The sequence below is a fragment of the Coturnix japonica genome, chromosome 5, assembly GCF_001577835.2.
Source record: "Coturnix japonica isolate 7356 chromosome 5, Coturnix japonica 2.1, whole genome shotgun sequence".
Taxonomy (NCBI): Eukaryota; Metazoa; Chordata; class Aves; order Galliformes; family Phasianidae; genus Coturnix; species Coturnix japonica.
Window position 1 is genome coordinate 33,306,355 of NC_029520.1, and position 21,928 is coordinate 33,328,282.

Sequence of the window (21,928 nt, forward strand, 5' to 3'; positions counted from 1 at the left end):
AAACAAACAAAAAACAAAAACAAAAACAAACATCAAGCAACAAACAACAACTCCCCCCAAAACAAACAAACAAACAGAAAACAACCACGAGAAGAAGCACAAAAAAGGAAATGGGTTTATTTCCAGATGAGCTCTTAACTAAAAATAAAAGGAGAATTAAAGTAAAGGAAAAAGATCACAAACCAATAAATGATTTAGTTGACAACGACATTTCAGATTTCAATCATTTTTTTCCTGGTTTACCCAATTACTGAGCAAGCGTACTCATTGTTACCCATACAACACAACACACATCAAAGGAAGAAGACATAAAAAGGTAAAGGAAGAACAGCCTTCCAAATCACAGCTTTTAGAGTTCCAAGGATTCACAATTCTGTAACAGAGTGCAACAAGGAAATTTCTGGAATAGAAGTCCCATGAGATAGTGGTATGTTTTAGAAGACAGAAGCAGAACCTTAGCTTGTGTGAATTGCTTCAGTTATCTTGTCTTCATCTTAATTGGGCTAATTTTTAAAGCCAAGACAAGATATGACATCAATTAATCCTTGCTTGGGAACACACACAGCATCATGAACCATCTTTCCCTTATGTTTGTTTAGTGTAGCACTTCACACATTTGCTTGGTGTAAATAATACCTGACTCCACGTGGAAAATCAGCAGCGCTGCGTGGGAAGCATTGCTCAGCATGAGCAAAGAGGTCTGACCTTCGCCTTTTGTGTAGGTATTTTTTTGGTCAAATTTCACAACTTTTATTTAATTTTTTTTTTTAATATAAACATATGATGCAGAATACTTCTTTGTCTAAGTATTTTTCTTACTGTTTGTACTCACTGGTAAAATGAAAACCACATCACATTAGCTTATTACCCATAGAACTTTAAGCCACTTTATGATAAATGGATGAAACAAACAAACAAACAAACAAAAAGGAATTGTTTTTCAAATTATGAATAGGATTCAACTACTGCTATCAGATACAGGGGTATAAATCTGGTGTGAACCCACTTAGGTGAAGGAGCTAATTTGGGAAATATGCAGACCGTGTGAGTGCAGAATTTAAGTTTTTGGTATGAAAAGACTAGGCTCCATTCCTAGAGCATCAAATGTTTAAATGTTTTTAAAGAAGTCAGTGAAGCCTAATAGTCCCAGTGACGGCCTCACTGTATTTGCATGGTCCTGAGGTAAAACTGAATCTGACACCATATTGCACCAGGAAGGATTGGCCTGGAAAAGGCATTAAAAAAGAAGGTAGATTCGTTGGTTTCATTTCTAAAAGAATGCTGTTTTTTTTTTTTTTTTTTTTTTTTTCCAAATGGTTCTCTATTTTTTATCAAAGATCAGGATGAGCTATTAAATGAAAAAAATCATATTGGAAAGGATGTAAAACCTAAGCCTATATGTATATACAGTATGTTTAAAGTCTATTTTTTAAAATATTTTGAATGCCCTAAATTAATAAAAGACTAATTATGAAGCATTTTGCTTTTTACTTTTGAAATGATCATAGCAGTGTCTTCTCTTTGGCTAAGTACCGATATGAAACATTTTGCCTTAAAATTATAAACTGCAGCAGAGCTAATTTTATTGATTTTTAGCTACAAAGTAACATAGGAATGAGAAATTGCTATTGCCAAATTAAGAGGAGAGAGGTTAACTGAACATTTTAGCACAAGCATCCTTGAAAGTGCTTAGAATGCACATCTATTTTTAGCCATTTGTTGCTTTTTAATGCATTAAAAATGCTTGTGAAAGACTTTATGTGTGAACTGCCATTTAAAAACAGCAATTACTGGGAGAAAGGTTTGTACCTCTATAAGAAGAAGAGCAATTGTAAACTGCAAAGACAGGATGGGGTAATCCAGAAATGATCAGCAATTGCAAGATATGCATTCATTTGACAACAAATCTTTGGATAAAGGGAAAATTTTAATGACAGAATAAATTATTTAAAGAGTTCTTGAAAATAAGCTGTCAAGTGGTACAACTTTATCAAATGGAACTGTCTTCAGTCAGCCTAGCAGAAACACATTTTGTAGAGTTAGTAAGAATGCCTAAATAAGACCAGAGTATGTCACCAAAATATTGCTATTATGACAGTGACATGGAACAGTAAAAATCTTAGCTGTGCAGCAATAATTTGTATCTAGAGGATGGCAGAGGTGTATATATAGTTAACACTGCATACACGATGACAGTCCAGAATATTCTTCTTCTACCCTGTGGTGGTGACAGAAGGCAAAAAGGTAGTCATGATACCCTGAGCTTTTTTAGGATATGAAAGCAGATGCAAAAATTGCAGTAAGAAAGATCTTGTACATCTGAAAGTACTTCCTTGTTATTTATGTAATTCTTTTATGATTTCCATAATTGCTTTGTATCTGAATCTAACTTGGTTTAGAGTAATTGCATTTAGTATCTTCTGTGACCTGAGTGAGCTTTATACAATATATGTGGCTATGAACAAGCAGGACATCTAATACTATGTTTATTTCTAAGGCTGCTATTTCTAAGCTAACCGTGCTGTATTTTTTCTGTCCTAATTCTCCACAACATAAGAAACAATTCTGCCACTGCTGAAATGATACCAAACACGGTAAAACTGGAATGGAAATGACTCAATTTTGATGCATGAGTTTCTAGAGTTTGGCTCATATTCTTTATCTGGAACTGTCATCTTACTCTATCTCAGTAACTAGTTCCTAAGGAATGATTCCAGTTTTCTCTTTAAAATGCTCTGAAAGTCACTATTTTACCATTTCAGCTGCACTTTTAAAAGTACTGTCTACACAGCATAATTCAGTGTCCAGAATTTTGTTTGTCCTTGAAAAACTACCTCGTGTCTCCTTTATGTTTTCTCTTGACACAGAAAAAGAAATTACAAATATTGATTTGGTTATCTACTTCACACATTTTCAGGCAGGTATCTACTTGAATGTTTTCTTGTACCATCAGTAATCTGAGTGCATTCAAAACTGTAACAGCTGAGAATCACTTTCATTTTATTAAAATGTACTTTAGAAAGCATATAGTTTTAAGGACTACACTTTTCAGAAGCACTACTTGAGATCCACTGTGTCATGAAGCCATGCATAAACGTATTCATAAACCAAAAGCATCACTGCACCACCTGGAAGAAAATATATTAATTTATTATGTATAAAATTCAGTATTTTCAAGTTTTTGCAGAATATTTAAAGTGTGTAATCTAAGACAGAATATGGCAAAGCCTTATTTGAAAAACAGTTAATTCTAGTAATTTCCTAATTCATGAAAAACTCACCAATTCTTGGAGCATATGTATTTTACTTGATATTAGATCATAAATCAATGTGAAAATCTTGTATATTAAATTAAGCTCATCCACAGTGTACTTCTGATATTTTTTGTAATATTTTTGCAAGATTAATTTGTGTTCATTCTTTTACAAGTCATCTTTTTCATCTGTAAATACGTGTATATTTGTGTGTCTGTTTGGAGTTGGATTTGGCCATGAAAGAACAACTTAAATTATGGAATGACAAAAATACATGAAAGTTAAGATTCACGAAAAGTTTTCCACTGTTTGATTGTCACATCTAAATTAGAAGATTGCAGTATTTAAATGAGTATAGTCTTCCTATGTCTTCACCTAACTATGAATTCACAGTTTAAGTGTTGATTTGTTTAAGTGGTGTTATCTGCTAGCTAATGGTTAACAGTACAAAATCACACCTTAAGCTCAGTAAATAAATGAAGCCAGACTTAAGCTCTGCTGTTGCTGTATCAGCTGTATCAGCTGCAGAAGTGAACATTTCAGAAGGTGTGTATATAACTAAATATACAAAAAGAAACTGCTAGTTGGAGAAGATGGGATTCAGGTTCAGGGCTGCAGTAGTGTGTTACAATGTACTACTGGCAGGTGCCAGCACTGGGGCACAAACATTTTCCTTCCCTTGCCTTTTTCCTGTTGGCTCACTGAGCAGGTTGCAGTGGCACTTCTAACAAACAAGTGCTGCTGAACTGGTCTGACCTTTGTATGTGGATGGGATAGGCTCAAACTACTAGGAACACAGAGCTACCATGTGAATTTTCTCAGTTACTTATCCTTAGGAACCACAATCAGACTTGAAATCCGTGAGCAGCAACTCCCAAAGAGCTAGATGGAGTATAAGTTTGCAACAGTTTGGCCAACAAACAAATCATAGACACAATGTCTGGAAGATGTGACTTGAACTCCAATTAGGGCTAATTCCAGAAGTTGTACTGTGTGATGTTTGTGTACCTCTTTTCCTGAAAATATTCACATGTTGAAAGAAGGAATTACTTTTCCAGTCACAATAAAGATTATGTCATTGATTCATCAGAAATCCAAATCTTCTTACTAGTTAATGACACTAAAAGGTGTTTAAAATGAAGCTCACACCTAACTGATTTGCTGGATCTGAGCCAGAATGCAGTCACTTGTAAGATGAAAAGTTTAATTCCAAAGTCAGCTGTGCTAAAGGGTACTGGGGAAGTGAAGCCCCCATGGCTCCTTGTCCTGGATGTAATTTAGTATCTGAGGGAAAAGGCTTTCAGCTGCCTTTTTCCCCCTCCCCATCTTTTTCCTTTGCCCTGTACCATTACCAGGCATGGTCTTGTACTTAGTCAAAAGGATTGGATATACAAACATATACAGGCAAACCTAATGCCTTCTTTGTTATGCAGAGCAAACCTGCACCTACTTTCTTTTAACGATATGTGCTCTTACCTATTAAACCACCTTGCACAATTGGAGCTACAATTTCATGGGAGCAGGATATTGTTCAAATTGGGGCTTCTGCTCCTTTTCATACAGGCTGCCTCTGTGGGCTGACAGAGTCTAAAGGCCCATTGCTTTGCTTTCATCATTAATCAAAAGCAGTTTGGGAACAACAGTCTAGAAGTCGAAGATCTAAACTTCAAGCACTGCGCCTTTGCATGCAGAGTAACAACTAGTGAGAGGGATCAATCAGCAACCTAGTCTGAGGCTACCTGTGTCCCCTTGGTATCCTGGAAGTGTCTTCCTAGCCCACGTTATATATATGTATATACTCTTAAGAGTACATTCCTTACAGACCCAGCAGAGCATAGAAAGCAGAAAGTAACTGGAAAGTGATATGCTCAACTAGCTGAGAGCACTTATACTGGAGAGACTCTAATCTGTGTTTTAAAGGAACTTTACAGAATTGGTACAGAATCACATTAGAGGGAATACAATAAGCTTTAAGAAGCACTTTAAAAGCTTTTACAGCTCTGGCATTTGCAAACATGCACTCTGGCTTATTCAAAAATAAATTTCACCAACTAGCAATTACTTAAAACTGCGATCATCCCATCTGTATATTCAAGTCATTTTTTTAGATGCCAAATTCTTCTATGATGTTATTAGATGATGTTATTATCCAAAGGAATCGTTCAAAGATGGAACAGTGTCTCATTAAGTAAGTTGTTTGACACTCACTAAATTTTGTCAAGAAATTGAAAAAGAGGAAGAAGAAAGAAGAACAAAAACAACAGAGAAATGAGAGAGGAAAAACTACCTGGACCGAGCCTCATGATCTTGGGAATCAAGCCTTTGTACAGAGCCAGAAATCTGCAACAGAAGAAAAACAAACAAAGAATTTCAAACAATATTCTTGCTGTAAAAGAAGAATGGAATTTTAGCATGTGTTTGTTAAAATGCTGGCAGAGCACTTAGAAGCAATTATTTGAAATTACACATGTTCAATAGCAGGCAGTATCTGGATTTTAACATTTTACAGAGGCAGATTAGATGAAGAGAAAAAGTTAATCAATGTTCAGTCACAAAAGCTATGTTGTGAGTGCAGCCAATCAAAAATATGACTTTAATCAGTGAGATGGTTTTACTTTCAAGACAAGTCTGTTAACAACAGCTGCATACATGGACAAAACAACTGCTATAATTGAATATCAAAGCTACAACTCAGTCCTCACTTGAGAAACATTTTTAAAAGTTGGAAAATGTTACTGCCACAGAGATCTGTCCCTAATTTAATTGTTTCATCAGCCATTTTACAAGTAAAGTTAAATTGTGAAATACTCTGTTTTCTAGTGATATTTTCCTTTTACAAAAGAAAGAGTTGAAAAAATTACACGAGATATACAAAACATTTATTTGTGGACCATAAATTTTGACAGCCCAGTCAGCCTTCTGTAAAAGTTCACTTGAATTAGGAAGACATTTCCTTTAAGACTAAAATACATTTTCGAAATGTAACATTGTGCTCTTTTGATATGTGGGTTCAGGGTGGCTTAATATCCTTGTGAAATCTGAAATATAACAACATGGTTTTATGTACCCATATGAACTAAAGCAGAGGTCTGGACATTTATTAAAATTAGAATGTTTTACCCTTCCTCTTTATAGACTGTTGCCATAGTTTTAAGACAGGTTCTGTACTTGATCTCTCCAGGAACTGGCTGTGGTCCTTGAATCCTACTTTTTGCAACATCAAAAGGAATGTTAATAATTGAAGCTATTGTTCCTGAGACCAATCCAATTCCAAATTTCCTCAAAAACTCCAAATTTGGATCCTGCAAAGAAAAAAAAAAAAGAAAAAAAGAGAGAGAAAGGAGGAATAAGAAAGGAAACGGAAGGACCTATGCAGGTTAAGCACTATAAAGTAATATGCATTTAATCAGAAAACTCACACAACACAACACACTCATGTTATTTTAGCGGAACACATTAGGATTTCCTATGCTGGAACTTGTTTTCTTGACAATCCTATTGGCTATGTTTTTACACATGGTCTAAATTGCTGAAGTACACATTTCCTCACACAGGATTTATAAACACAGTTCATAAAGAAAGACTGGTATGGCATATGGGGATGATTTGTATAATTGGGCTTCACAATGTACTTAGTATTACTGTATCAAAACAGGAGAAATCCAAGCACACTATTAGCTAATTGGCCAGAATATTTTACAAATGACAGCAACTTCCACCATGAAGCCTACTAAAATGCTCATTTGTGTGTTGGACCCCCAAATGCTAAATTAAATAAAGGCTAATCTCAGTCTGCTGCCATTCCCCTCCAGGTTTTTTACATTTATTTTCACATGTAGCTGATCCACTGTACTGAGAAGTGCTAGCTTCCTGCTATTAACAATCCAGCTCAGTGCAACAGCAAGAGAGCCTCCACGTTCTGAGCATTATAAGCAGTGGTAACTCACTCAGCTAATTGCCTGAAGAATTCACAACAGATTGCTTCTGAACCCTACTTTATGCTCAGGGTACAAGTTAGAAGCAGGTCAGAAGTGCATCTAAAGTTTTTTTGCTTTCTCTCAGTTCATGATCTGACTGGGTTTTATTTGATCATTTAGGAAGACCTCCTACCTTGCCGTTTTCTACGTCATCTAAGAATTCAGGGATATCTGGGAATCAAAGTCTCTTTAAGAAAGCCTAATTCTACTTCTGTAAGCAGTGAAAGTCCAGGGAAGCATCCAACAGTGCCTTTCCTATGCACACAATTCTTTTGCTACTGATATTCAAAAACAAGGACAACTTTGTACTGTATCAAGCTCCATATGTGAAGTTCTATTTCTTCTTTTAGTCACTTCAGTTACAGAAAACCATCGGTAAAATAATAGATAATCTCACAATGTCATGTCAGTATATTAAAAGTCCTTTGTTTTCTAAACCTGTACATTTGTAAGTGAAAACAAGAACAATAAAGGTTTCCCTTCCAGATCAGCAACAAGAACATATGTAAAAATCTGCACAGTATGTATTGGCAGAAGTTCATACAGGTGTTTAGATATCAGAATCAGCAAAGCATTTTATTAATTGCAGAAAAACTCAACACTTTGATTTCACAAAACATGACGAGTACTGATAATACCTTTTAAAATTTAGAATAGCTAATACCTATTTGTTGATACCCAAGAAACTGTACAGCCTTATTAGTAAAAATTTTAGCAGCAGACCTCTATTTTTCTGTACATACTGTCACAGGTTTAAATGGAAATAAAATAAAGCCTATTTTTCTGGTACCCAGGAAAGAAAAAGAAACCCTTGGAAATCCAGGCACAGCAGCACAGCAGGCCTTTTCCAGCAAGGTGCCCATCCCACAGCCATATGATCACTCCTGCACCTGGGAACTTAGATAACTCCTTAGCTTTCAGGGAGGAGGATGCACTATTAGTTTGATGTTTCATAGTCTGGAATGTTCTGAAGTACCCTTTTCAAGTGCAAGGACACTTTTTCTGTGGTATCAAGCACACTGGGTTGTACTCTGGGATAGGCAATACATATCAGGCAAAAGCATTTACTTCTTAAACAGTGAATTTCAATCCTTGCTGCTTATATTTGAATGATTGTTCATTTTGATATTTTGGTGAATTCCCAATGTCAGCATTGCTTGCTTTGCAACTGGCAGCGTAACAGAGTATTGTATATACAGGAGCATCCCATTAGGCAGTTTCTTTTGAAATGTAACACTGCAACAAAATAATTAAAGAGAAATTAAAACAGATTGCTTCATTTCTATTTCAGTATTTGAGACATAAAAAATGTTGGAAGTATTTTGCTTAATCACAAAACTGGATTATAACTAAATACACTACAATATATATTATCTTTGCTCTGCAACTTTGGTTTTTATTACATACTTTATGAGATATGTCTTTCTGTGAGATTCATCACTGCAATATGCAAATAATTTCATTAATACAATGGATTCCACATAAATTTAAAATAAAGCTTTTTCTAAAAGTACAGAGTAGTTTCTCTTTAGTGTGCTCCTATTTCCACATATAAAAAAGAGATTTCCAAATGCAGCTCATGCTTCTGTCTACAAAATTTATATGGGGGAAAGGACATTGGCTATCACTTGTGCAGGTGCAAGCTGGTGCTACCAGGAAACACTTTCTTTTTACACTGAAATCCAACTTTTTCTACTCCATGGACAATGCCAAAATATTCCTTGCTGTCTCAGACCCCATGGAAAGAAACATGAGGTAATTCATCTGCACAGTGAAATGCTGGAACTGGTTAGCAGAAAAAATTACAATCATGTTATTGTCACTAACTTCATACAGTTCACTGATTGCATATTATATATTTTATATTTGGTACATTAGAGAAAAAGATTCTGACAAGCTCCCATTGCATTGGAAATGGCATAGCTGAGGAAGAAATATATGGCTGTTTTTAAGCATAAGTAACTTTTCTGTAGCATAAGCAGAATATGAATTAGAGCAGAAACATGATTTTATATGGTGCCACACCACAGTATAGTGTGCCTCATGAAAGTTAACAGATTTCTTATTCATAACACAATAATTTTGTTGTAGTTGGATATGTAGACTGTGATCTTCTTTACTTTTTAGTATGCCCTTCATTGCCTATACACCTGAGTCCTGCCATGTGAGTATAAACAGGCAGAAGTAGGTGATACTAACAGATGCATACCATGCTGAATATCCCTACATTCTCTGGGAGAAAAACAATTGAGATATTGTATTTCTACTTGTTATAATTCATTACTCCTATAATATTGTAAAGAAAATGGAGGCTCCATAACTTTTACCTAGATCAGATGCTGCTTAATTCCTTCTTTTATATACTATAATTTCTAGTAACAGAACATTCTGACTCTGAATCTAGCACATATACACCCAAGTACAAGATTGTCCCCCACTGGAGACGCTTCATTTATCAGTTTCAGACTCCAAAGTTCCTCCAAAGGTTCTTTTTTAACTACTCCTTATTCACACATGTATTAGCTAGGTACTTTTTCAAAACCTCTGTTTAAATCTTTAATATAAGTCAAAAGCTTCCACAGTATCTTCATCTGTATGGAAGGAAGGGCAATTACATCCATAAGCAGCATAGATATTCATCCAACAATGTTGTAACCAAATAAATAATTTGGTTAATCTAGGTCACTGATAAGATCATTGTGAATCCAATTGCATTATTGATAGAAAGCATGATCAGAGGCTGACCTCTGGCTCCCTACCAGAAAAACAGAAAACTTATTTTAGAACAGATAATATGGTACTACTCACCACAGTACTCACCATAGTAAATACATGATACTTATCTCGGATGCAATTCAAAGGATGAAAGGTGGAATACTACACTCACTGTATACAGTGAAGAAAGTATTTCCAAAGGAACAACTCAAAGTATATAAGATAGATGGTAAAGACAGATAGTGTGAGCATATATGGTGGCATGCATAAAAATGTGAAATAACTGCTATAACTAAATACATCTGCTTAACATGACATTATAGGTCAGTGGAGAATCAAGGAACAGAACTGAGAGGCTTTGCACTTCAGGCTGCACATCCATTTCCCTGTGTATAACAAGGAAGATTTAAAAGACAGAAGACTGTGGTTTAACCAGCTCTGCAATTCTGCCTGGCACATCCTGGAATGATGGGGTTGAAGAGGAACTAGAGTTAGAGTTGTTGCTTGATCATTTTGGCCAGGGTGATGTACAGTAAGCATAGGAATTCATTTAGCAAGCTAAGAGGTTCCACAGGACCTTACCTGGGCTATACTGACTATAATCAAGTGCAGCAAAACAGACCGTAATGTTGCATGGACTGAGTCTCAGAGGAGAGCTGGGAAGAAATGCTATCATATTCTGCTATAAGGGAGGGAAAAGCAGGTACTGGTGTGTTCAGGTAGTTTGGAGGCACACAGACTTCGGGCAGAACTCAGCAGAAATTAAGAAAATTTAATGTAGATTCACTGCAAAGCTCCAGAGTGCGAAAATGAGAAGTGAAAACAAGTCTTGTCACTGTTGTGACAATATCATGCTGTGATTCTTTTAAAGAATAGCCATAATTTTTGTTTGCAACTTACTCAACATTTGACCACAGTTTCACAAACAGCTTCATGTTCCTATTTACCCTGAACTTCTGAACATCTCATGCATTTACATAGTAAACTCTGTATTGTGTAAACTATAGCTTGCTGTCTGATTAGTATAATGATGTTCTGATCTTTGTCAAGATGCACTGGAAATGCTGAAATAACAACAACAATAAACATATTCATAAAAGGCATTCCGAAACATGCAATCACAGCTGCATTTGGTTGAATAAAACGTGCCTTTTCACACTGGTATTATCTCAGATTCCTCCTTGAGAGCAATCTCATTGAAGCAGTTATTTATTTAAGTTTTTAAAATCCATCTGTCAGATGGCTGACAGCATAATAAAATGAGTGACAGCTACAAGGATAAGTGTCCTGGCTATTCTCCAGAATGAGATGACTGTCTGCTGTACAGGGCAGGCATTTTCAAACAGTTTGCAGCCCTACCAGTGATCTTTTTTCTACCCTTCACAATACAATTTCCTGATACAACTATTAATCTTTAGATACAGGTAGCATTATTACCTATTATCTAATCTTCTGCCATAATCTTTTGGACTTCTCAGGCAAAGCCAGGACTCCCCTCCACTTAGTCCTAAAACAAACAACTGCACCAAAGAATTTTTCAAATAAACAAACAAACAAATAAAATCCAGGAGATCATAAAAATGTGGTCACTGAACACAAAATACACAGAATTCTGGAGACTCTGTACAGTTGGCAAGAGAAGTGGTAGATTGATCCCTACTTGTTTCTCTTAATGAACGTTACATTGTTGTAGATTACTGTCAGATCATTGAAAGCAGAATACCAAAGAGACAAAAGTAACTCAACCCTCCTCACAAACTCTTTCTTTCTCAACTGTATCTTTCTATCACATTCTGTACTAGTCCCATAGACACTTACACCAGTGATGCTCTGTTTACCCAAAAGAGAGTACTCAATGATGTTCAGTGCATGATGTTACACTTCCCAGGTCTCAGCTGCCTGGAAGACCACTAACAACACTAATGCTAAAAACAGAATCAGTCAGCCAATTTCACATGAACCTTCTGTTGTAACCCCAATCAGCTCTCCCACATAGAGTCAGTCTACAGAGGTCATAGGATTGTTCGTAACCTGTAGGGGTTACAAGCAGGTCATGTCTTCAAGGCATAATTTAGACATTAACTATGACTCCCTAAAAATTCCTTGAAGCAGAAACTGGCACTCTGGAATGGACATCTTTCTGCTTGCTCCCTGCATACATCTGTTATCCATCATCAACTTCAGTTATAAAATTATTTATGAAACAGGAAAAAAAATTTCACCATGAACATCAGAATGAAACAGGCTGGTGTCCTATGTATTCTTGTCTTGTGGCTGACTGATAAAGGCTGACTAAAGAAGTCTTTAAACAGTACTGTTTACGGTTGCTCATTTCAACAACCTCAGGACACCTCAGCTGGAGACCAACGATCAGTAAGTGGTTCGTGACATTGTACTGGTTACAGCACTGCCATTTTGTTTAGCTGATAGGACATCGTGAAACTTGAGCTTGCACGGTATCTCCAAGGTTATTCTCTCTTCCACTCTGATCCAGACTTCTCCTAAATCACCTTGTTTCACTGCTTATTCAACTGTGTTGCATCACATGTCCTTTGCACTCTATTTCTACATATACAACTTTTACATTGGTGTAAATCTGAAAACAACTGGAAATAAATCTGTTCTCTACAATCTTATTTATTTGCCAAACTGAATAGTCCATTTCCTTGCCTATAGGAGTTTAGGGCCCTTTCTCTGGCAAAACAAGACTGTTCAGCTCCTGCTGCCCAGTGCAGCTCCCTTTTAACAGAAGGCAGCTGCAGCAGGCAGTGTCTGACTTGAAATGAGTTTTGCAGCTGGCCATGATTCAAAGGGAGCTTTCACCAGGCACTGTTTTCATATTATTAACAAATATGATAGCCACTTGGAGGTGGTAGTGAGCAATGGTTTTAATGAAACTAATGTTTGCCATCAAACCAAACTATGATAAAATAAAAAAGCAAGAGCTGCTGGAAGCCTATGAAGCATGCTATAAAAGTATGTGCCATAAAACTGAGACGATATAAATTTTCAGACTAATTTGATTGCTAGTGCAGATGCATAGCCGTTAATGCTCTATGGGTGATACATTAGTGGCAATTGAAACAAGACTAGCTTATTCCATGTTCAGTAAACTGAGCATGAGGTTGGCTGTAAATGGTCTGTTTAGCAGAATAGACTGAACATACGAAAAATTATTCATTACGAACATTTACAACCCACACATGTCATTTATATCATTTGACCACTCAACATAAAAAGTTTATTGTTTTTGGCAAAATAAGCTGCAAACATCCTTAATTGGGATGCAAATTTAATGCACAGTTTAGCACTGTTGACAGCTAAAAGGCTCATATGGACATTTCCATACATTTTTCCACTTACACTACAGAAGGTGAACTACAAATACATAGTCAAGAGCCAGAATTATTTCATGTGTAGTATTCTTATTCCACAATTTTTGTATGCTTGTCAATATCACGAGACTGACTTTTAGGACTTTATTTTCTTGTGAAATGTACAAAGTGAACAAATCAGGTTTTATAATGAAATCAAACATGAGAAAACATGAAAAGCTACAACTAATTTTTCAGATTGTGGAACAGCTTCTTTCAAATCTATTGTACAGGTTTGATAACTCAGCTTCTACTACTTGCCAACTGACAGAAAATATTTATGTTTTAGATCACTACATACTGTTGAATGCTGATATTTTCCAATCACTGAAGCAAAGTTCAAAGCATATAAACAACCATGACTTATTGTTGGCTAGCACAAGCAAGATGATGTCTGATCTTCACCCAGTTAAACTCAGGGTAATACTTGCATCAATTTTAATGGGAATTTGATCAGAATTATTGGCTACATCTGTATGTACAGATCTGCCAACAGCAGGGCTGCCGGCTGGCCTACAGTGTCCTATTAACTTCATTAATGCTACTAAATACTATCACCACCCAAATTAGAGAGCCTATTTAGCTCCTTGCCTGCACAAACTCCCAAGCCATACTCAGGAACAGTGCTAGTTGTCTTGGTCCAGGGCATGCTGAGCAGCACACACAAATGAGTTTCAGTGATGCTGCTCAATTTACTAGCTGAGATGTTGCCATTGCAAGCCACTGTACAAGCCACTTCACAACTGTTATGCACAATGCAAACTTCTTCACTTGTAATTAATACATTCTCTTTGTACACAGATCACAGATAACATATACAGGACAGCTGGGCCACTAGGTGATACCACTGAAGTGATTTCTCTTTCACTGTCTGTATTTATTTATATTTATATTCTAGATTTTAACAATTCCCTTTGTCATACAGAATCAGTGCAAACAGCTAGTTTATCACAGGTCGTAAAGCTCTGAATCTTTCTAATCATGTGCTATACATACATATTTAAATTGAAATGCTAGAAAAGCGTGCTTATGCCAAATACTATAACTATTCTTCCATTACCATGCAGGTAATGTACAACATTTCCATAGAAGCTGAGTATAAGTTTCTGTCCTTAAATGCATATGGTTCTGAGTGTTCTCCATAGAAACTACATTTTTTCCATCTTTTCATCAGAATAAATGTGTTTACTCCTATCTTTGTATCAAGTTATCCTTGTGTCTTTAGTTTTTAGAATGTATGATTAAAGCATGTTGCAAAGTATGCTTAAATACACTAAAATAAACTTGTAGAAACTTGTGGGTTAGCTGCTCTTTAACAATTCAATTTACTGTAATGATCTGCAAATAAGAAGTGGAGCTTTTCTCCATTTATACAGTCTTGCCAACAAAAATACCAGGCTACTCAGAACTGCAGAAAAAAAAGAGGTGTTGCTTCATATGGGAATAGAAACTGATCCCTTTTGATGTAAATTGCAGCTTCTTATATGAATATCCCTACATATTACACCTGTGACTGTTTAACTGTCATCATCTAAAAATCACATTAGTGAAAGCACAATTCAGTAAGTAATGCACTGGAGTCATTAATAAACCATTAGTTGTGGTTCACACAGCCATTTAGAAAGTTTCCAGTATTAGTACATTTTCATTCATAAAATTTCCTTTTGTTATAAAGGGAAATGCCTCCTTTATATAAAATCATATGAGACTGCTGACTAAACTTTCTTCAAGGACAATTACAGCTTTATTCTTTTTCTCAGCTTATTCATAGGTTATTCTACATAAGGCCTCTGTGTATAACTGTCTAAGTCATGTTTTGGTCTGGTTTAGTCCCAAATGGGTAAACTTGTTCTGTCATCTTCCAAGACTTGGTTGAACTGCCTTCAGGTAAATAGATCTGTATGTGGCCAGGATACTTCTGTACTGCATCTCTGTCTGCTCATCAAGCTTGGTACCTTATTTTGTGAGTACTTAGAAATTTTCTAGGAATTGATATTTCTTTTCCAGTCCAGTTTACCACATACAAACAAACAAACAAACCAATAACATACCTACCACGAGCATAATATACTTGTACCCAGTTTCTGCCTTTTCACATTGCTACTGTGGTATAAAGTTCCTTTATCCCATAAAACTGTGATTTCAAACATGCTTTATTTGTTTATACTCAGCTTTTCTTAAAAAGGCAGAATCTTACTTTGTTTCACAAATTTTGCCACAAAAATGCTATAGATTTCTTCAAAACAGAGTTATGTTAGTCACTAGTTAGTCACTGCATAGCTTTGCACTGTAAAATACAGCGTTAATCAAACTGTCAGATCTCTTATTTGTTTGTCTACTCCATTGTATGAGAAACTTACTTTATTGACCGGAAGAATGTTTTTCACATTGAAGTAGAATCCAAAGTAAACCATGTTAAAAACTCCATGACGGCCCAGTGTTGCAGTAAGACCTTTGTTGAGTCCATGGAGGCCCAAACCATCAGATTTGATGATCTGCTGAGCTTGAACAAAGCTAGATGGTTGCTACATAAGTTAAGGAAGGAAGAGATCATCTTTAGAAAAATAAAACAATAACCTCTGCCCCATTTCAATCCCATTGACAAACACAGTATTGCCAGCTCTTGTCATTTTATCTTAAGTATCACCATTTTTTTTTTTTCAGTAAAGAAAAGATTCCTCGCTTTTTAGATTGCAGAGAAAAGGATGAAAACATCCCTAAAGCAAAGAAAGAATGCAATCTTAAGATTGTCATTTAAAAGGTTAGTTAAATTTTATAGATACTCATGGCATCAGATGTGTGAATTTGGCAACCGTTTTTTGTTTTGTTTTGTTTTGTTTTTTTTTTTTTATCACACTGTGTGCTGTTAAGATTATGACAGATGAAACCCTTGCACAACTGGAGCATACAACAATAATTCTGGACAATTAGAAGATTAAGAAAAAAGTCTCTAACGTAAAAGCAGTGGCACAAGGATAGGCACTACAAGGCAGTGATGAAAGAACAGAATTGAAACAGGAAATAATTTGAGCCATTATGGATAGGATAGCAAGTTGTTGGGAGCCACAGATTATAGAAGCAGACAACATAAATATCTATGTTGAAGAGCAGTTTGGCAGTTCCAGACTAAGTGTTGGAAATAGAGTTGAAAGATGACAAAAGGCATATACGCTATCTGGGAATGTTTAATTTTAGAACACTGACTTTTGAAGGAGTTACTGAGTACACAGAACATTTAAAACTAGATCACACATTAAATGACTTTCTGTCACAGAGGCAGCCAACTAACTAACATTGTGGTAATGAAACTCTAGTAAAGTAGGCATAGATTCTTTTTTCCCATAAGCATCCAACTGGAAATCCTGTTTTGCACTCCTGGTGAATAACTTGACAAAAAAGGTGTAGTTAGATTTTGAAAATCACAACACTCAGTTATATTCCAAGGTTTCCAAATTATATTTCCTATAATTTAGGAAATTGACTTTAGAAATCCTGTTTTGAAAATAATGTTCAAAAGGCATAGAAATCCTCTTAGCTAGCCAACTGCTACTTAATGAAAGCCAGAAAGTACAAAACCTCCTCAGGATCCACTTACATAACAATGAGTCCCTCAGACACTATCTGCCTGACTAAATACACATTTGATCAGTACCACAATACACCGTGATACTACTGATGATACTTCTGATGTTTTAGACATCTTTTTTAGCACAACTGTGGAAAAGCTCTTCTCAAAAAACTGTTGACATGAGTTTGGTTTTCTCCAAAGCATAAAAACAGCTCTTGGTAACCAAATATTTAATTATAATATAATGTTAAAATTAAAAATTAATAATAATTATAATGTTAAAATTAAAAAAAGTTAAAATATTTAATTATAATATAATGTTATATAAATATAACATCGAGTGTGCCCCGGTGGCGCAGTGGTAGGAATGCCGCCTTGCAACACTGGGGCCCGGGGTTCGAATCCCCCCTGTGGCGCAAGTGGTAGAAGTGCCGCTCTGCTACACAGGGGCTCGAATCCCGGGGGTTGGACTCGATGATCTCTAAGGTCCCTTCCAACCCGCACGAGACTATGAGACTATGAGATGAGACTATAAGGGAAAGAGTGACTTGCACTACGTTGCTCAAACATGAAAATACAGAAAAAATTTGATTACAGTGTTGTGAACACTGCTAATTTAAATGTGCTTACTTGTTTATTGCCTTATCATTTCAAAATATCACTATAGTAGATCAACACAATCAGTCAAGTTATCCCTGTTATAACCAACACAGCAATATCACTGCTTATTTAGGCAACTGACAAATTTAGTCTTTAATACTAGGTTTCATTCTGTTCTTTCATATTTAGCAACCGATATTATCCTGTAAATGCTTTGAACATATTTTACTAAATTCCCTTTCATAACTACTCCCAGGATTCAAATCAGAATATTAAAAAATGTAGATTGCCAACATGGAATGTGGTCCAAATACTTGCAGAAGCATCTTTTCTCGTGCACAAAAAATGAAGATTAGACCTTCAATAAATAAATAAATAAATAAATAAATAAATAAAAAATATGGAAAATAAACAAAAAATACTAGTTGTCTGTGGACAACTAGTCTCTGGAATAAAGCGAGTTAAGCTGAAGAGAGCAGCTTTCAATAGTAATGTATCCCCCGTTCTTATATTGAATACAGATTTACTCCTGACTCACAAGAAACACCTGCCAGTTGCTGAACACCCAAGATGGGATTCATCAGTCTTAATGTCTACATCCACAAAGTCTACATCTACAACTGAGCTACTAAAAAAGACTCCTTTTTCAGTCCTTTAGCAATACCCTAGACATTTAAAATGTCAGCTGATCATGACACAGAAGTTCTAAATTCTGTGTTGATGACAGAAGGACCTGAGAATATCTAATCTGGATAAATTTGCTGCATAAAGAACTGGAGTTTGATTCACTTCAGGTAGTTGCTGATTCGTGCTTAATAGAAACCTAAACAGTATGATCTGGAGAGTGTCATCTCATCTTAGAGCAGAAACTTGTAAAGTCAAGTGAGAAGACTTTTATAATCACATCAGCATCTATAGCCAGTGAGTTTTCCATGGCTACAGGGAAAAGATAAAAAGGGAAATTTGGATTTCTATCTAAGCAAAAAAAAAAAATAAAAAATTGCATTATTTTTACTTTTAGCAATCCCATTGACAAAAGTGCCAATATGTGATTTATTGCAGCCTTCCTCTTTAAACCTATCAGCCCTAGAAAGATGATCTGGTACCACAGAATAATTCAACTGTCACTGTACTTTGTGATATTTGTTTTGGGGGTGTGCAGGAGTCTGGGTGTGGGTGTATGTGCTCATGCTCTTCCTTGTTCCTTTAAACAAGATGTATTTATTATTTCAATACAATAGTCAAAGAAGTATGTGACCTGCATTAGGTTTCATCATATAATATGAAAGCTACACAATGGGATAGGTACATACCTTACTTAAACCTTTTAGAAAAACAGTGTGTGGTAATGAAGTGAGTGTACCATTACCCTACACTCTGTAATAACATGCAAGTGTTTCTTCCAGTAGGCTTGAGTTTACATGCTTTGTATTTACATGTTCTTAATGAGAACTTGAGATCATGGTACTGAAGCCACTAGTTTTTCCAATTTACAACAAATTCCTAAATTATAATCCTTTTAAAAATACATATTTAAAATGGGTATCTGTGATTTAAGAACTTAAGACCCCTGGATTTTTTTTTTATACCTGGGCAAATAGATCTTTTTCTATCTATTTCAAACTTTCAATCATTTTTTTAAAGTTCAAATTAGGTTCTAGCGCAGTTCCAATAGTATTCTTTTTTATTTTCACTTGTTTGATACTAAATTGTGATTTGGATTTTGTGAAAATGTGCATTTAAGTTAAATGCAAGGAACTTTCTCTTAATACAACTCAGACTGTTCTTGAACAGCTACACTGTTGTTAATAGTGTATTCTGAAGGTCAATCTGAAAGGGTTGTGGCAATTAAAGTAATTCATTGCATAAAAGTTGCTAATTAAAACATTGTGGTCTTTGCTATAATGTCTGAAATACAGAAAAAAAGTATTTAGAGAAAAGATACAGATAAAGACTCTTAACACTTTACAGGAATTAGATTTCTCAAAGTGAAGTACTGATGAATTTACACCTAGAGCCATATATTTGGTGATTTCAGTATGATAGATCATTCGTATTTTCATAATAATGAGGCAAAAAGACCAAGACTATCTGCCTATTTTACAAAGGAACCAATGAGCTGAATCAGTAGTCTGTAATTTCTTTTCATATTACCTTCCTGAGATAGAAATCCTCCCATGCACTGCTTTCTCCTTGCAGCAACTCAACCCTTTTTTTTTTCTTGTATGGGAAGATAATTTGCATTAACCCACTACTGTATATATATTTTCATCTAAACATAAATGTTCAAGTGCATGACACTTAATAACACAAAACAAACAGCAGCACAATTCTCATACCTCTGTGAAACTGTTTCGATTTGCCTGCAAGGTAACCTTTACTACTTCAAAAGGGTTGACCACAACTGCTTCTGTTAATCCAGAGCCCAAGCCAGCAACTGCAAATGCCTAGGAAAGTTAAGCCAATCAATATGTAAAAATGAAGTAGTAAAATATATTCAGATTATGAAACTGAATGAGAGAATACAATGAAATACTTCAGCTATGTATCAGTATTCTACTAAAAAAAAAAAAAGCTCAAACTTGATTGGATGCTGACAGTTCTTGAAGACAATATGACAATAGCCATAAACCATACTCCACAAAATGCAAAATAAAATGTTGTAGCACTCTGTGGTATTGATTTTTTAATGAAAACATGGAAAAACAATGACCTCCTATTATCTTTGGATGGAGCCTGAGTAAAAATACAAATATAAATGCAGTCACACAGTAAGGGAAAAAGCTTGAAGTGAGGTACTTAGTCAAACTGTGCAAGGAGAAGAAAAGTCTCCTAGAGTAAGCAGCCACCTTGAAAAGATTTGGATGGGAATAAGTGGAACACATGGAAATGCCAGCATTCTATTAGAGGGTGAACTATCTTCACCTGCTTAGAAGCAGATGGTACATTACAGACATAAAAATGGTGATATTCACAACTTTGCTTTTCATCAGGAAACAGTATTTAGAAATAAGTGGTTTTTTTTGTTTTGTTTTGTTTTGTAACAGAAAAATAATTTAAATATTCAGGTCAGTTAAGAAAAATCAGAGCATTACCATTACCACCATTGCCACTACCATTACGAACAGAACAGTTTTGCCAATGTAAGACAGGAATATAATCTCTCCCTTTCACCCTCAACCAGCAGGAATAGGATGCTAATGTATGCACCCCTCTTTTGACAGTAATTTTTCTCTCAGAAAGAGTTCTGTAGAAGCACCTACAGGCATGCTGTGTAGTTTAGGCCAGAATCTCTCAGTTGTTTTTTCTCTCCCTATCATGCCGACCTTAGAAGCAAAACTGTCTCTGTGGTAATCAAAATAGCACCAAAAATGTGCAAGAACATTGGGATGGCTGGTAGCTGTTTCACCCTGCTGTATGAATTAGAGTGGCTTTTGGTCAGCAATGACGTGTTTGTTTTTTATGTATGTGCAACTTTCTCAAGATTTTCCTGCAAATTTTAACACAGTTAGTATTGGGAAATTTTCACTACCCTAAACTCTGTAGCATGTCCAGAAATATATCGGTTCTTTCGTATAGTTGTCATGCCATTATTTTGAAAAATATGCATTAACTATCGCTCATAGAAAGTACATACTTACAAAATTATCTTATTCTAAAAGATACCATAGTAGAATTAAACCCTATGTATGAGCCAAGCAGACAACACATGCTAGCTACATTTTAGTATAAAATTTTTTGTCTATCTCTTAAAATTTGGGTTTCCAATATAGGACAAAACAGATGGGATTGTTCAGCATATATGTATTAAAACAGAACATGAAGCATTGTTGTCATACATACCAGCCCTGGTGGAAAAGATGCAAATCCTAGTAGCTTCTTGTATTGTTCAAATGTGAAAAACTATAAAGAAAAGTTAGACTGAAATTGCATGGAAAAAAATTATGAGTCAATTATGCAAGTTAGTAAACCAAACTACAATATTTTGCTACCTGATATCTTAAGTAGCCATATGCAGTTCTGAAAAATAAACATAAGCCATTTTTCACTTTTCAATGAGTTTCATGCTCATTCTATCAATGTTCAAAATGCAAATGAAGACAACTAGGCTTCAGAATTGAAGTAGAACATGCACAACATCAGCATAAATGCAATTAATATTTCATTTAAGAGTTCACTTAAAACACTGTTTTTGTTTTCAGTTTATTATTTTTTCCTTTAACAGCTAATTTTCTTATGCTGGTTTAAATGTAGAAGCAGCTACTGCATCCCACAAGAAATCACCCTCATATTTAATATAACATATTGCAATCACCTTCATATCTCTCATATATTGGTCTACTTCTCAACAGAAAGATGTAATTGTAATTGTACATTTCTAAGATGAAAAGCGAGTAGGTTATTACAGTTTCTCACTGTCAAGAGACACATCTCTTATAG

General features: G+C 35.4%; 1 protein-coding gene across 4 annotated transcripts in view; it reads right to left on the reverse strand.

The window, feature by feature from the left end:
• Positions 1 to 93: 93 nt before the first annotated feature.
• SLC25A21 (solute carrier family 25 member 21) overlaps positions 94 to 21,928 on the reverse strand; it is a 214,036-nt gene continuing 192,201 nt past the window's right edge. For 2 of the 4 annotated variants that reach the window (XM_032444856.1, XM_032444857.1), the window contains exons 5-10: positions 21,332 to 21,391; positions 19,828 to 19,935; positions 15,681 to 15,845; positions 6,375 to 6,556; positions 5,542 to 5,594; positions 94 to 3,128 (exon numbers count right to left, since the gene is read on the reverse strand). In XM_032444856.1, the coding sequence (XP_032300747.1) occupies positions 3,058 to 3,128; positions 5,542 to 5,594; positions 6,375 to 6,556; positions 15,681 to 15,845; positions 19,828 to 19,935; positions 21,332 to 21,391 (639 nt within the window). In that variant the 3' untranslated portion in view covers positions 94 to 3,057. The remainder of the gene's footprint in view (positions 3,129 to 5,541; positions 5,595 to 6,374; positions 6,557 to 15,680; positions 15,846 to 19,827; positions 19,936 to 21,331; positions 21,392 to 21,928) is intronic. The other 2 variants (XM_015865037.2, XM_015865036.2) reach the window with 2 other exon arrangements.